The 13,538-nt window shown below is 35.8% G+C and overlaps 1 protein-coding gene across 1 annotated transcript; it reads right to left on the bottom strand.

Moving 5' to 3' along the window:
* Positions 1–228: 228 nt before the first annotated feature.
* Positions 229–11,068, bottom strand: suds3 (SDS3 homolog, SIN3A corepressor complex component). The gene is made up of 12 exons (XM_053480503.1): positions 10,831–11,068; positions 9,334–9,403; positions 8,148–8,203; positions 7,234–7,305; positions 7,126–7,145; positions 6,881–7,037; positions 5,475–5,570; positions 5,166–5,227; positions 4,752–4,773; positions 4,549–4,654; positions 2,443–2,527; positions 229–1,069 (listed from the first exon to the last, which is right to left on the bottom strand). Exons 1-12 carry the CDS (start codon positions 10,940–10,942, stop codon positions 971–973), a joined length of 957 nt encoding a protein of 318 aa, XP_053336478.1. The 5' UTR covers positions 10,943–11,068; the 3' UTR covers positions 229–970.
* Between the last annotated feature and the right edge of the window lie 2,470 nt (positions 11,069–13,538).

The following is a 13,538-nucleotide window of genomic DNA, read 5'->3' on the forward strand; positions in this document are numbered from 1 at the left end:
CTTATCTGCCGGGATTTATTTTTACTTTATATTTTGTATTAATTATTTTTATGTATTTATTTTTTGGGGGGGCAGTGGAACAAATAATTTTTGTTTTCATGTAGTTTAGACAATGTGATGCTCTTCGTTTTTTCTGTATCTTAAAACATGGTAATGTAAGGTTTGTGTGAGCAGCCTTGAGAAGTTGAACTAAAGCTTTTTTGTTGCTGGTAATTCAGACAACTACTATTCAAAAAGAAAAATTCTTTATTTAAAATTGTATTTTAACAACGTCCTCCTTGTCGACTTTGCAAGGACAAGTAAGGACAAAAACAAACGGGCATGTTAATATTTACAGAAACAAAACAGGCCGAGGGTGAAACCAAAGATGCACAGACAAACCAAACCACAGTTGTGGAATACTGCAAGTGTCCATTATTATTTTTTAATTTTTTTGTAAAGCCAAGCATTTAAAAAAAAAAAATCTCGGCAGGATATGACTGATACTGTATGTTAACCTGGGAACCCATCTCCGTCTCATTCTCAAACTCATCTGGAAACACGGCTTAATTAATGAAAATGACTCTTAACCATATGCGTTCTGGTAAGTTCAGTGTTTGCGTTATGACTCTGACTTGTATTTAAAGAAAAAGAAAAAAAAAAACTGTACAAGAAAATGGTGAGATGCGTTTGTGTTCTCCTTTTCCTCCCTCTGATGAAACTTGGCACAGTCAGGAGAGCGGTGTGACACATGATTGTGAATGAGCAAGGGAAGCGTTGAAGATTTCATAGACAGTCTCAAAGCTTTCGGAGAGACCTGCTATAGCGAGCAGAGAGGAGTGAGAAGGTCACAGCAGAGAGCTGAAAATTTATTTCTCTGCATTATGTCTAAGAGAGAAACAGAGAAAGAGAGAGAGAGACGGATGGAGCGCAAATATGACAGGATGAAGAGAAGACTGAAATGATGAGGATGAGGAAGGGGAAAGTGTCTCTACACTGCTGAACGGCGTCTGATGATGAAGGCACCGCGCTGGAGCTGACCTAAATAAATCCTCATCTTCGTACTGTCGCTGGTTTTCCTCACCCAGATCTGCAATCGAAGCACATGCACAATTATTATTAGTTATAGGGATAAAACACTTTGCGTTATGATTTTAAAGGAAAAATAATCAACACTGCCGCAACCGCTATCTCCACCTTTCCCTTTACTATAATGCTGGCACACCTCCTTGTGAGTTTAACAGCATAAAACATTGACCCGTTTTCTAATCAGTCTTTACACACAGCTCCCCGACAGATGCTTTTCATTATTCACTTTATGAGCGTTTGATGGGCCATCAATCATAATCGTTTTAATAACGAACATGGAAACAAATCATGTTCCAGTCTCCTGAGTAGCTGGTGGGGTTTGTCCACACTACTGTGATTAAGGTGCGGTTATAACCAGGCTATTTACCCTCCAGCGCCTAGGGCGCAGGCGTAAAGACAGCGCTAGAGCATTATTCATGTGAGGAAAAGAATTTGGGTTACAAGCGTTCATTAGTGCATGGATGCTATTTACGAACATTTTGTGTTCATATCACCCACCAGATCATAAACCTTTATTTCTATTCATTCATTGTAAGGATTTTTCTCTTTACTCTCTTGGGCGTCAATAGTCCATAAAACATAAGCATTCTGAATTCTGAGCTTTCTGCTTATTAGTCTGTTGCTGCTATTGCATGGTTTAAATGAAGCTTAATACTTAATCAAGGTGCAATACATGATTTTTTTAAGAAAAATGTGTTTAGGTGTGGAATGTGTTTTATATTTATATGTGCCTCTGGTCAGACATTTTATACACAGGAGGAAAAAATTATTATAATAATTAAAACATCAAACTCATCTACATACTGTACACGTTTAATTATAATGAAAAACCTAATGTTTATTTATTTATTTTAATTAAATTTAATGCACATTTAAACTAGAACTATCTTGTAATATATTACTGAGCGGATGGTGCGTATCAGGTGATTTTAATAATTTCTACACACTTGATGAGGATTTATTATAATGTCTCTCTATTCCCGCAAATGTGAGAGATTTACACAAATCTCAGCCTATATATATATATATATATATATATATATATATATATATATATATATATATATATATATATTTTTTTTTTTTTTTTTACTTTTTGGGGTTTTTAGTTTTTGTGTGCAGGAAGAAAGCAAACCAAAAAAACGAAATAATTCCGATCCAGTTTCAGGAACCGGATTGACGCTTGTGGGAGCAGCCCGTGAGACATTGGGATCAAGTTTGCCTGTGCGCTGTAGTCCATAGATTAAACCCGAGTGATTAGATAGCGATTAGTCAAAGCAAGCGCCCGGATTGCACCTTCGATCCGCCCTTCTGAGGAAATCGTTAACTGGGACGAGCCGCTGATGTTACTTTCTGACAAATCAGAACACAAACCTCGCTAGTTCCTACAGAACTGATGACGCAGCTGATCTTGGTGTTGTCCTTCGACTCCAGATAGATGGCCTGACTTTTATGGTACCTGCAAAGAAGTACAATAAGTAAAAATGTATAATTCTTTTAAATTGGTACTTTTACACCTCTTGTTGATTCTTCAAAATGTACAAAATAATCTCACGGCTTTACCGACACCACAGATTTTTATTTATTTACGAATAAAATGCCAACAGAACCCCAACCTGACACACACTTTTTCATTTTATTTAAACGAACATCACTGCAAGACTCGAGTCAAGATATAAAGTTTTTTTAGACTTAGAACTTAACCTCCTCCCATCAGAAACACATCAGTGCAACTAGCATCGTTTTAAACCCATTTAATTCCCCCCAAGACTGGGGCAATTAGGCTTAGTGCTGTAATTAAATAACTATAACTCAGGGCTGAACGTTAACTTTTTTTTTTTTTAAACCATGGAGTGAAGCACTGGGGCTTATAAAAGTTGCAAGTCATGCCATTAAACTATAATTAAAATGTTAAGCCTCCTGGTTAGACGTTACACTCAGACTGAGAACTGATGTGGTAATCAATCCATCAAGAAAAAAATAAATGCGGTGCTATTTAAATCATAATCACAGAAAATATGTTTATTAATTACATATGTTTGTTTTGTCAACTTTTTTTTTTTCATTTGTAGATTTTAATCCGCATTTGTAATTATTTTTGCTTACTGTTGGTCTATTTACCTCGCACCAACACTGCAGATGTTATACAGTATATGCAAATAGATCGATATTGTGTTATGTGAACATTTTTTTTTATCTCAACTTTTATTGACACATATATTAATATATAATTTCTATTCGTCTACTTTCATATGCTTCATTATTATTATTATACACATTTTATATCACACTTGGTGATGGTTTGTGTTGTTTGTGGAATTTCAGAAGAAATATATCGCCACCAGGTGGATCATACAAGAAGTACAGGCTGTCGATTCACTGGATATAGTCTTTGGTTTTTACGTATTAAAAATCTTTTACAAGAAATGATCCCTCATTTTTTTAGCATTTGTTTCATTTGTCTGTTGTTGTTTTTTTTCAAAACAGTCACATTATGCACTCACATTATGCTCAGTTTTTTTTCTCTGCGCCATTTGGACTAACTTAATGCATGAACCAGTAAAAAACAGGTGTAGATGATGACAGATGATCAGGTGATTAGCTGTCTGCTGATGCTGAATGCTGAGCGGTTGGAACAGACGAGAGGGGAAATGAGGTCGCTGCTGAGGTTGCTGCATAAACAACCAATTTTTACATTGTATCTTTAAGCACTTTTTTAAAAATTATTTTATGTTATGAAATTTAATTTAACATGAAGAAACGAGGGGGAGGGGCTCAATACTTTTTATACTACTGTACGTTTATTTTTTATTATTCTTATCATAATCATTATTTTAAAGAGGTCCTTAAATTAAATCAAGAAGTTAAAAATTATTATTATGACAATAAGACTAATGCTGTTGCTACATAGCCATGCTTACATACTGCACAACTCACTATTTTATTTTGTATTAATTTATTAATACATGCATCCATCCATTTCACCTTATTCTACTTTTCCCAAGTTAATATTTATTTAGTGATAATATATATAGATGTTTACTTCTACAGGTTTTATACAGATGTGTATTCAAGCTTTTTGCACTAACAGATTATTTTAGTTAATCATCATTTGTATGGTGTTTTTACGGATGGTTTTTGTTTTACTACTCTGCGTGCCTTAAATTGCCCCCATGGGGAAAAAAAAAGTTTTTTAAATTTAACTTTCTGACATCTTGTTTCAGAAGGACGTACATCGACAGAAGGATTAAAACAAAAACAAAAACAAAAAACAATTTATATGGGTTTTAAATAAAGCATACAAAGTACATTTCCTGAACTTCTACTTCCTGAATATCTACTAGATATACTTAGTGTGCAAAATAGAGGACTAGTATGACAAACCCTATTTAGTGAGCAAGTATAGTGAATAGAATGTTAACTGTGATTCAATTCAATTTTGCATTAAAGTGTTAAAAAGAAGAAATCCATAACTCGTACCATCTTTTATCGTAGTAAAGTTTCCCGTCTTCTATCCGTGCCTCGTAACGCTGAGTAGGGCTTTCCATGGGCGTGGTCGGAAGATGTTCAGGAGAAGACGGGGAAGCTAAACATTAAAAAAAAAGTAAGCAGATAATTCACTTTGGTTATTAAGCAATATTATTATTTAGAAATAAACAACAACAACAACAACAACAACATACCTGGTCTTTTCGGTGACTTAAGCTATTAGGAGTAGAAAAATAAAAAAAAGTCAATGTAGCCATGAGATGATGGTTGCAAATTTGTTCTTTTTTATATATAAATAATATAATAATAATAATAATAATAACATAATTACATAATAAATTTGTACTGTAATGAAATTATTTTAGAAAGAACAGGCAATGTAATTTAAGCATGACCATGGTGCCAACACTCAATGTCACTAGAGTTATTAATCAGCACACTGGCACATACATAATCATACACACATAATTATCAATTATCTCATCTGAATCAATATATTATCTATTATTCTTTCTTTCAGTCAAAAAACAAACATTTCTCCATCATTGGACAGGTTTGTCTCCCTATCCTGAGAAGTTCCTTCTAGATTGAGTTTTTGTGCTACGCACCTTGTTTAGCGTCCTCAGGTCCTCCATTATTTGCTCCTCTGAGAGTAAATAGTTTAGCTGAGGTGTGCAGAGTTAAAGATCACGTCATTGCAAATTAAAAGAGATCAGCAGGAAAAAAGAAAAAAAAAACACATTTCTGTTTTATTTCTGTCAATACGTCTATCCCTGACAGATATGAAATACTAGGCTTGTGACATTGTGGGTTGGTGGGTTTTATATTGAGCATCAGTGTATGAATGCAGTGGACAATATTGTATATATTGTATACTAGTATTAAACTGTATGGTAGTAGAAGGTCATAAAGGATATCTGGAGCAGGTTTTCTGCGTTTGTCGGGAATGGGGACGGGATCGTTGGGTCGCCTCCTCAGCTTGCGCGTCATGATGGGCTTTACCTCCATGGAATCTGGTTTGAAACACACACATACATGATAAGATAAGATGAGATTTACACTACCGCTCACAAGTTTGGGATCACTTTCTAACTTTTTATTTATTTCTTCACTGTAAAACAATACTGAAGGCTTTTATCCAAAATACACTAAAGTCTTCTTTAAACAGTTGATATTGAGATGTATTTGCTACTTCTGCTCTGTAAATTTTTCATAACGGCTCTAATCTGAGGTGATTTTGAGGTTAATTGGTGATTTCTGAGGCTGGTGACTCTAAATGAACTTCTCTGCAGCAGAGGTCAGTTTTGGTCTTGTTTTCCTGGGAAGGTCTTCATAAGAGACAGTTTCATCATGGTGCTTGATGGGTTTTGCAAATGTACTCAACACAATACTGGTCTTGCAAGAAATGTTCCAGAAACGCTGACCTTTATGTCTTTAAATAACAACTGACTGTTCTTGTTGTTGTTATGTAATTACCTAATTTCAGATGTGCTATTTCATAGTTTTGAAATCCCCAGTAGTGTTGTAGAATGTAAAAAAATAAATCACTAAACAAAAACATTAAATAAATAAATGAAAAATCGCAAGTGATCCCAAACTTTTGAGCGGTAGTGTATATTTTATACACTATTAGTCCGGACCAATCTGTTACATCTTACATCCTAAAACTTCCTTCGTATGACGAAATTATTTGTTCACTACTGTTTTCTTAACCTAGCTGACAGTTTGGCAACATCATCTAACATCTGAATGAAACATTCACTAATATGTAATAACTTGACATCACGGAGACTGTTCACTGGCTATATATATTTAAGCAACATCACACAAGAGAGGGATTGCAGTTGTGCTAAATATCAACATGGCTGTGATGTAGTTAGGGATGAGAGTACTGACGATATCGAAGCTGTGCTGATATTCAATACAACAGCACGACCTCAAACTGCTAGTGCACTATGTAGGGTGTACAATCCCTTGTTCCACACACCAAAAAGTGCCCTTGATCGGGGGTTAGAGAGGGATTTGGAATTCAACCTTGTTATCTCTGTAGCTCGTTTTAGGCGTAAATAAAACAACACAGCGAAATTTAGAGCGACATTGAAACGATTACTGAGGAGACATCGTGTTGTTTAAGACGACATAACGTTATTAGGTGTGTGTTCTTGCTGAAAGTGCTTCAGTGACTGGTTGTGAATGTGGGTTTTGGCAGGCAGCTGCTCGCTCCTCAGTATTGACCTACTCTCACCCATGCTGCGACCGACAGTTAGTGTTATTAACCATTTGTAGAACCGGACACCGACTGATACACAGTTAAATGTCTCACCTCCCGTCAGCTCCATTGTCAGCTTCTCATTCTCGATCATCTTCTTCTTCTCCTCCAGCTCTGCAATTAAATTCTCCTTCAGCTCCACTTTCTTGTCGTCGAACTCCTTCACCGCGGCTTTCTTCTCTTTGATGTAGTTTCTTTCCACCTGCTCCGTCTGAACACCAGACGACAAAACTCCTTCAGAAAAATGCTGTTTTTATGTCTGTGAACTTGCACTATGTTTTACAGTGACTAGAACTTACCTCAAGTTGGAGGAAGAGATCTAGCAAAAAAAAAAAAAACATTTAATTTTTTTTCCTTATTGGGTGTGAGAAATAAAGCTCATAAATCATCTCTGCATGTTTGTTTACCTGCGTTACGGAGTCTCTCTTTATACTGCTGATCGAGTTTCTTCATCCTCTTCTGATACTCCTGCAGAGTGCCTGAAAACAAACACACACACAGTTTATTTTACAGTACAGGACGGACACCTGGTACTTTGCAGGCAAGAATCTGTTTATATTGATATAAAAGTTCTCATGCATGCTGTTCTTGTTTTGACGATTTCTTTTATATAACAGTTAAAAAAGATTTTTTTTGTTCTGAATATTGTAAATTTCTTCCTCAAGAATTGTCACAGAAATATGATTTAATAGATAACAAGCTCTATTAAGTAATACAACATAGTTGATGACGAAAATGATATTTCGAGGGTGAGCCAAAAACTATCGGCACTCTGGCTGTTTATGCTTCAGTTCTTCAATAAGCGTCTCACTGAAACGAGCACTGTTGATTATTGAACCTTTTTTTCTGAAAAAGTTCCAATACTAGCGTCTGAAAATCCCAGAAGATTGTAAATGTTGATGAATTTTTAAGCTGATGGTTGACTTTTGAACTTTATTCCAATCGGCGATTGATGATGTTTCTACATTACATCACTGCATTCTGCTCTTCTTTCAAGCGAATCACAGAGAGTTTTTTTTTTGCTTGCACTGCTGTTACAAATGAACTGATGTAACACGTGATGTTCACACCTGCACAGCAGTGACTGGGGAAACAGGAGCCTTGGACGGAAAGCGCTGATAAGACAGAAGTTTAATATAACCAGAGTTTTGATCATTATTAAATCACCCTCATATATTCTTATATATTATATATTCATTTTATTGGGTTTTGTTGTGGAAAAAAAATAAGAAGAATAAGACTAAGATTATAAAGGTATAAAGGTCGTGTGTAGCATTCTAGGTAGAACATTAAGTACAACTGCTTGTTTCTAGCCAGTCACCTTCTTGAAGTTGTTGCAGTTGCCTTTTTAGCGACGCCAGCTTGTCTTGGTACATCCTGCAAGACAGAGAGAAAAATAATTAAACATTTGTTTATAAAGGCTTCTGGATCAGAATAGGCTGAAATAATAAATCAGAGCACATGTAGGGGAAGGATTGGCTTTGGAAGACATAGTGACTGATTAAAGAGGCCGATGTTAAGTGCTTTATTGTAAATGAGAATGCAGTTAAATAAAAGTGCTCGTGCTTTCCCTTTTGTCCATCTCACAAATTGTTGACTGCACAAAATGTTCCGCTGGATAAAAGAAAAGTTTACACCTTCAAAATCGGCCCTGAGCTTGTTCTGTTTAAAATGAACAGGTTTTATGACGGTAAGTTAGAAAGAAAAAAAAAAAACCTGTATCTTAGCTTAAACAGTTAATGCTCTGGGTTACTGATCGGAAGGTTGGGGGTTCAAGTCCAAGCACTACCAAGTTGCCAGTGTTGAGCCCTTGAGCAAGACCCTTAACCTTATTTGCTCATGGGGTTCTGTATCCTGGCTGACTTTGCACTCTGACCTCAGCTTGCTTACTGGCATATGCAAAAAAAATATTTTAATGTGCCTGTATCTTAATCTTAAACTGCCCTTCATCTTTAAATTTTGCACAAACCCCCACAATAGCACCAACATTTACTTGGGTCTCCTTTCAAACAATCTTAAAAAAAAAACACACAGAAAAAGAGATCATGTTGATGATGACCGGTCAAACAAATCAAGCATAATTTATATTTAAAACAAAGGAGACTAATTTAATATAAACTTTGGTTACTCTGTGACTTTGGGATTAGGGAGAAGAATACATTTTATGCATGTTTGCCTTTGAGGTGGTTGAACATCGCTGTTCCTCTATAAATCAGTCCTACAGGAGGCACTGCTTGGTAAAAATGTAGAGGTTTTGTGTAGCTTGATTTTAAGTCCAATTTTATACTATTAAATTTGAAATTATTTTGTATTATTTAAATGAATAAAGCTTATAGGTGTAAAAGTTGTTCTTTTTATATTGTATTTTTAAAACTATATTTTGTATCAGGATATTTATAAAATCATGATACTTACAGTATCTAATCGAATCTGCACCTAGGTATCGTGATAACATCCCTGGTAAGTCCCATCCCTAGCATAATGGTGAATTCAGGTTTTCTACTCACTGCTCTTTGAGCTCCACGTAGTCGTCCTCGTCATGTTTGGCCAGGTCCGTTTCACTGGCGTCTTCAGTGTCTGAAACACACAGTTCAGTCACACCTGATATTACTAAAAGTCTTTGAAAATTAAACCAAAGTCACATTGTAATCAATTTAACATTGTTTTGGAAAATTACTGAGGTGTTACTATGTCAACCACAGTGCTTTACACCTGCAGTACTTCGACACATTCTGTCCAATAAAAAAAATAAAATAATTCAACATCATCATTGTGGTATAACGTTCTATAAATAGCGTATTTACACTTCAACTTCACCAGTACACAAATTCAAATCAAATAAAATCTAACTTAAATTTTATTGGTCACATACAGTCATACATAGTATGATATGCAGTGAATTGCTTATACGACCGCCCGTTACTTTAAAAATAAAATCTTATGGGTAAGAAATAAATATAAATAAAAAAGAAATACAATATAAAGTAAAAAAAAAAATTTTTAACTTGGATAAAAAAATATATATTCTGTACAAATAAAGACATTTTGTATAGCAAGATAGCGAAATATAGAAAATATAGAAAAAACATCACGTGTAAATAAGAAAAATGACTGGGGTGTTTGCAAATACGCATGAAAAGTGTCTTACTAAATGACTAGTGTGCAATGAACACACATACAGCATCTTATTTAATTAGACTTCTGAAAGTGTATTTAAAAAAATGTCTTATGCGAATTATTCTACTAGTTATGTTCGTTCTTTCGACAAATTTTTGTTATTGAGATCCCAAAATATAACAATAGAAAAAAACAACAACCATGCATTCTCTCGTTCACCATCTAATGCTTGTTTATATAATCAGTGTGTAATGAATCTGATAAATATCATGAGTGCTGTTTATAATATCGGGTATCGCGATACACTTAGTATCGGTATTACTGTAGCGATTTACTGGACAAAGATCATATCACCGTTGACGCTTTTCACTCGCTAATGTTAGCATAACCCTGCTTTAAAACAAAAAAATATATATATATAAAAAGGTTTTGATGACTGTTTTGTAATTTCAATAGCATTTATATTTTTATGGAAAATTCATAATAAACTTTAAAAAAATATCAATAAAACTTTAATAGACGGAATGGCTAATATATTAGCAGGCTAGCTAAAGAGTAAGTGCGTAATTGTGACGTGCTGATACTTATCAAAGCAACTTGCAAGATATTTATTTATTTATGTTTTACCTAATCTTAAACTCTATTAAGGATAATGTACGTAAAATAGACATTGCTAGCATAAACTGATATGAGATAAAAGCTAATGCTAAAACTTAATCAGCGGTCGCTAAAGAAACCGTTACTATGGTTACAAAGCGGCTCGCTAATTGTACAAGCTTGGTTTAAAAACCTTTCCACGACTTCTTTATTTATTATTTAGTGTTATTTTTAAATAAATTAAAGTTGAAGTTAGGTAGTTAGCAAACTGCGCTAGCTGTAAAGCTAACCTTCCTCTGAGTCTCTGCCTCTGAAACTCCGGTCATCGTCCTCGTCCACGCTGTCCAGCTCCTCTTCGTCGTTGTAATAATCCACCATTGGAGAGAGCAGAGTCGACGCCATTCGCTTCTTCTAAAACATCTACAGAAACATTAAATTAAACTCGCTCATCGATAAATTATTTTATCTTCTTCTTGTTATTGTTGTCTCCCATTCAAAACAGCGTGATTTTTTTTTCTCCTACCCGTAATCAGGAAGCAAGTCGTCCTCCTGCGTTCTGATTGGGCAATCTCATTCAAGGCGGATATTCAGCCAATCAGAAAGCAGGAGGCGATGGTGTTTTCACCAGTCTTAATAGAGGAGGCGGGGTTTGTAGCGGGGAAATATACGATCAACCAGTTTCCGGACCAGGAAGTCGCCATTTTGAACAAAGCATGATGGGAAATGTATTATTATTATTAAATTTAATGCGGAGATCAATGAAAACTAAATACACTCATATTCTATATCGTTTTATACTGTATTCAGTCTATCCCAGGAGGTTTAGGGCACAAGGGGGGGGTACACCCTGGACAGGGTGCCAATCCATCACAGGGCACACACACACACACACACACTTACACAATTTGGGCACACCAATTAGCCTAATCTACTGTGGGAGAAAACCGGAGTACCCAGAGGAAACCAACCAAGCACGGGGAGAACATGCAAACTCCATGCACACAAAGACGGGAATCGAACCCAGGCCCTGGAGGTGCAAGGCAACAGTGCTAACCACTACACTTTGCAAAGATAATTCAGTCCTAAATTCTGTTTGTGATCCGATATGGTTGTACATTAATTAGTTTTTTCACCATAGGAGCCCATGTAAATAGAATTAATCTATTGCACATTACTATGAACTATATTTGACTTTTGATTAACTTTTAAAATACAAACAAAGTATGAAAAAGCCTTAATTATACACAAATAATACAGCACCAAATATAAAAAAAAACTGCACAGAAGAGAGCAAACTTCATTTTTATATGTACATGTATTGGTCATGTAACTGAGGTTAGTATGAGGTTAGTGTTTAAAAGGAGAGTCCCCTTCATCAATAACACTGGGCAATTCTCCTTCAGCGTTAGCTGATTTCACTTATTTAATTGTTTAATTGTTTGTATATAAACTATAGAGCATAAAGATTGGACTTTGGAGCAATGGACAACGGTTATGTGGTCTGATGAGTCCAGATTGAGCCTATTCCAGAAGGTAAAAATGGAAGCGCATGAAGCGAAGCACCCATCATGGATAGTGGCCACTGTACAGATGCAAAGGAGAGATGCAACGGATAAAGTGTTAAATGAAAAAAATAATTGATTTATAGATAGATAGATGGATAGATGGATAGATAAAAATCAACATCTCTACACACATCTATTTAAATGAACTATTTATACACACATGTTCTCTGGATGACTATAAAAGAGTCAGGGCAGTGGTATAAATTATAGTGAAGATGAATGCTGTATGTCATAAGTGTAATAAATGGTGCAAAAAAAAGCTGTCATGGAATAACAGATGTGCAACAAGGTAGGTACGATCATGAAAAATGTTATTACGATGAGCAGCAGTGCAGGAAACAGATGTGCAAAAATGCTGCAGATGTCCAGTCTATAATTAACTGCAGCTCTACAATAACGTACAGTTATCTCCCGGTACAGTGACGTAGTGTTGTTTAGGGTGCTGCAGGTGCTCTTCTTTGGATAGCTGAACTTCAGTTTATTACAACAATTCAGAAGTACCTCTCATGCTCCTCCTCAAGCTCCTGGTTCCACAATTAGTACTTTCTAAGATATAGAAAGGAAATAATGACTACTTGCATAGCACCTGAGATGAGGATGGATTCCTTTTTTAGTCTAGATCCTCTCAAGATAGAACGTTTCCACCATCTCGTCTAGCTTACTCATTAGGAAATCATGTATAAACATATTATAAATTTAGATCTGGACTTCTGTAAAGAGGTATAGTGTGCTAGTCGTTAGCTCTGCCACCTGGCACCGCCAGGGTTTGAATCTCACCTCTGGTCTGCATGTGCATGGAGCTTGTGTTCTCCCAGTGGTTGGTGGGCTTCCTTCTGGTTTCCCTCCACAGTCATATTTATATTTTCATATTTTATTTTTATTTGAGATCTCTCTATCTCAGAATGGCAGCAGAATGGTGTAGTGGTTAGCACTGTGACCTCACACCTCCAGGGTTTGGGGTCCACAAATCCTGCCTAGAGTCTGTGTGCATTGAGTTTGCAGGTTCTCCCTGAGCTTGGTGGGTTTCTTCCCGGTACTCCGGTTTCTCTCACACAGTACAAACACATGCAGATTAGTATAACTGAAGGAACATCTAAGTGTGTATGTGTGTGTCCTGTGATGGATTGGCACCCCATCCAGGGTGTGCCCCACCTTGTGCCCTAAGTCTCCTGGGATAAAGCAGTATAGAAAATGCGTGAATGAGTGAGTGTATGTCTCAGGATATGTTGTTCTGTTAAGTTACGGTGTGTGTGTGTGTGTGTGTGTGGTTTGTATTTTATTTTGTTATAATATACATTATGGTTGGCTGCACACTATGATGTCATAGTGCTTAGGCCCTAAGAAAAAAGCGTCTGAGTATGATGGTATGAACCGATGCCAGTGCATACAAGATACTTCTATACTTCTATAAGTGAAAAACATTAACAAAAGAC

Source organism: Clarias gariepinus, chromosome 21 (assembly GCF_024256425.1).
Source record: "Clarias gariepinus isolate MV-2021 ecotype Netherlands chromosome 21, CGAR_prim_01v2, whole genome shotgun sequence".
NCBI lineage: Eukaryota > Metazoa > Chordata > Actinopteri > Siluriformes > Clariidae > Clarias > Clarias gariepinus.

Coding starts and splice junctions, on each gene's coding strand:
- suds3 (XM_053480503.1), bottom strand. CDS start 10,942: ATGGCGTCGACTCTGCTCTCTCCAATGGTGGATTATTACAACGACGAA. Junction 7,306..8,147: donor ACTGCAACAACTTCAAGAAG/GTGACTGGCTAG, acceptor GTTTGTTTTCAG/GCACTCTGCAGGAGTATCAG. Junction 7,146..7,233: donor AGAGAGACTCCGTAACGCAG/GTAAACAAACAT, acceptor TTTTTTTGCTAG/ATCTCTTCCTCCAACTTGAG.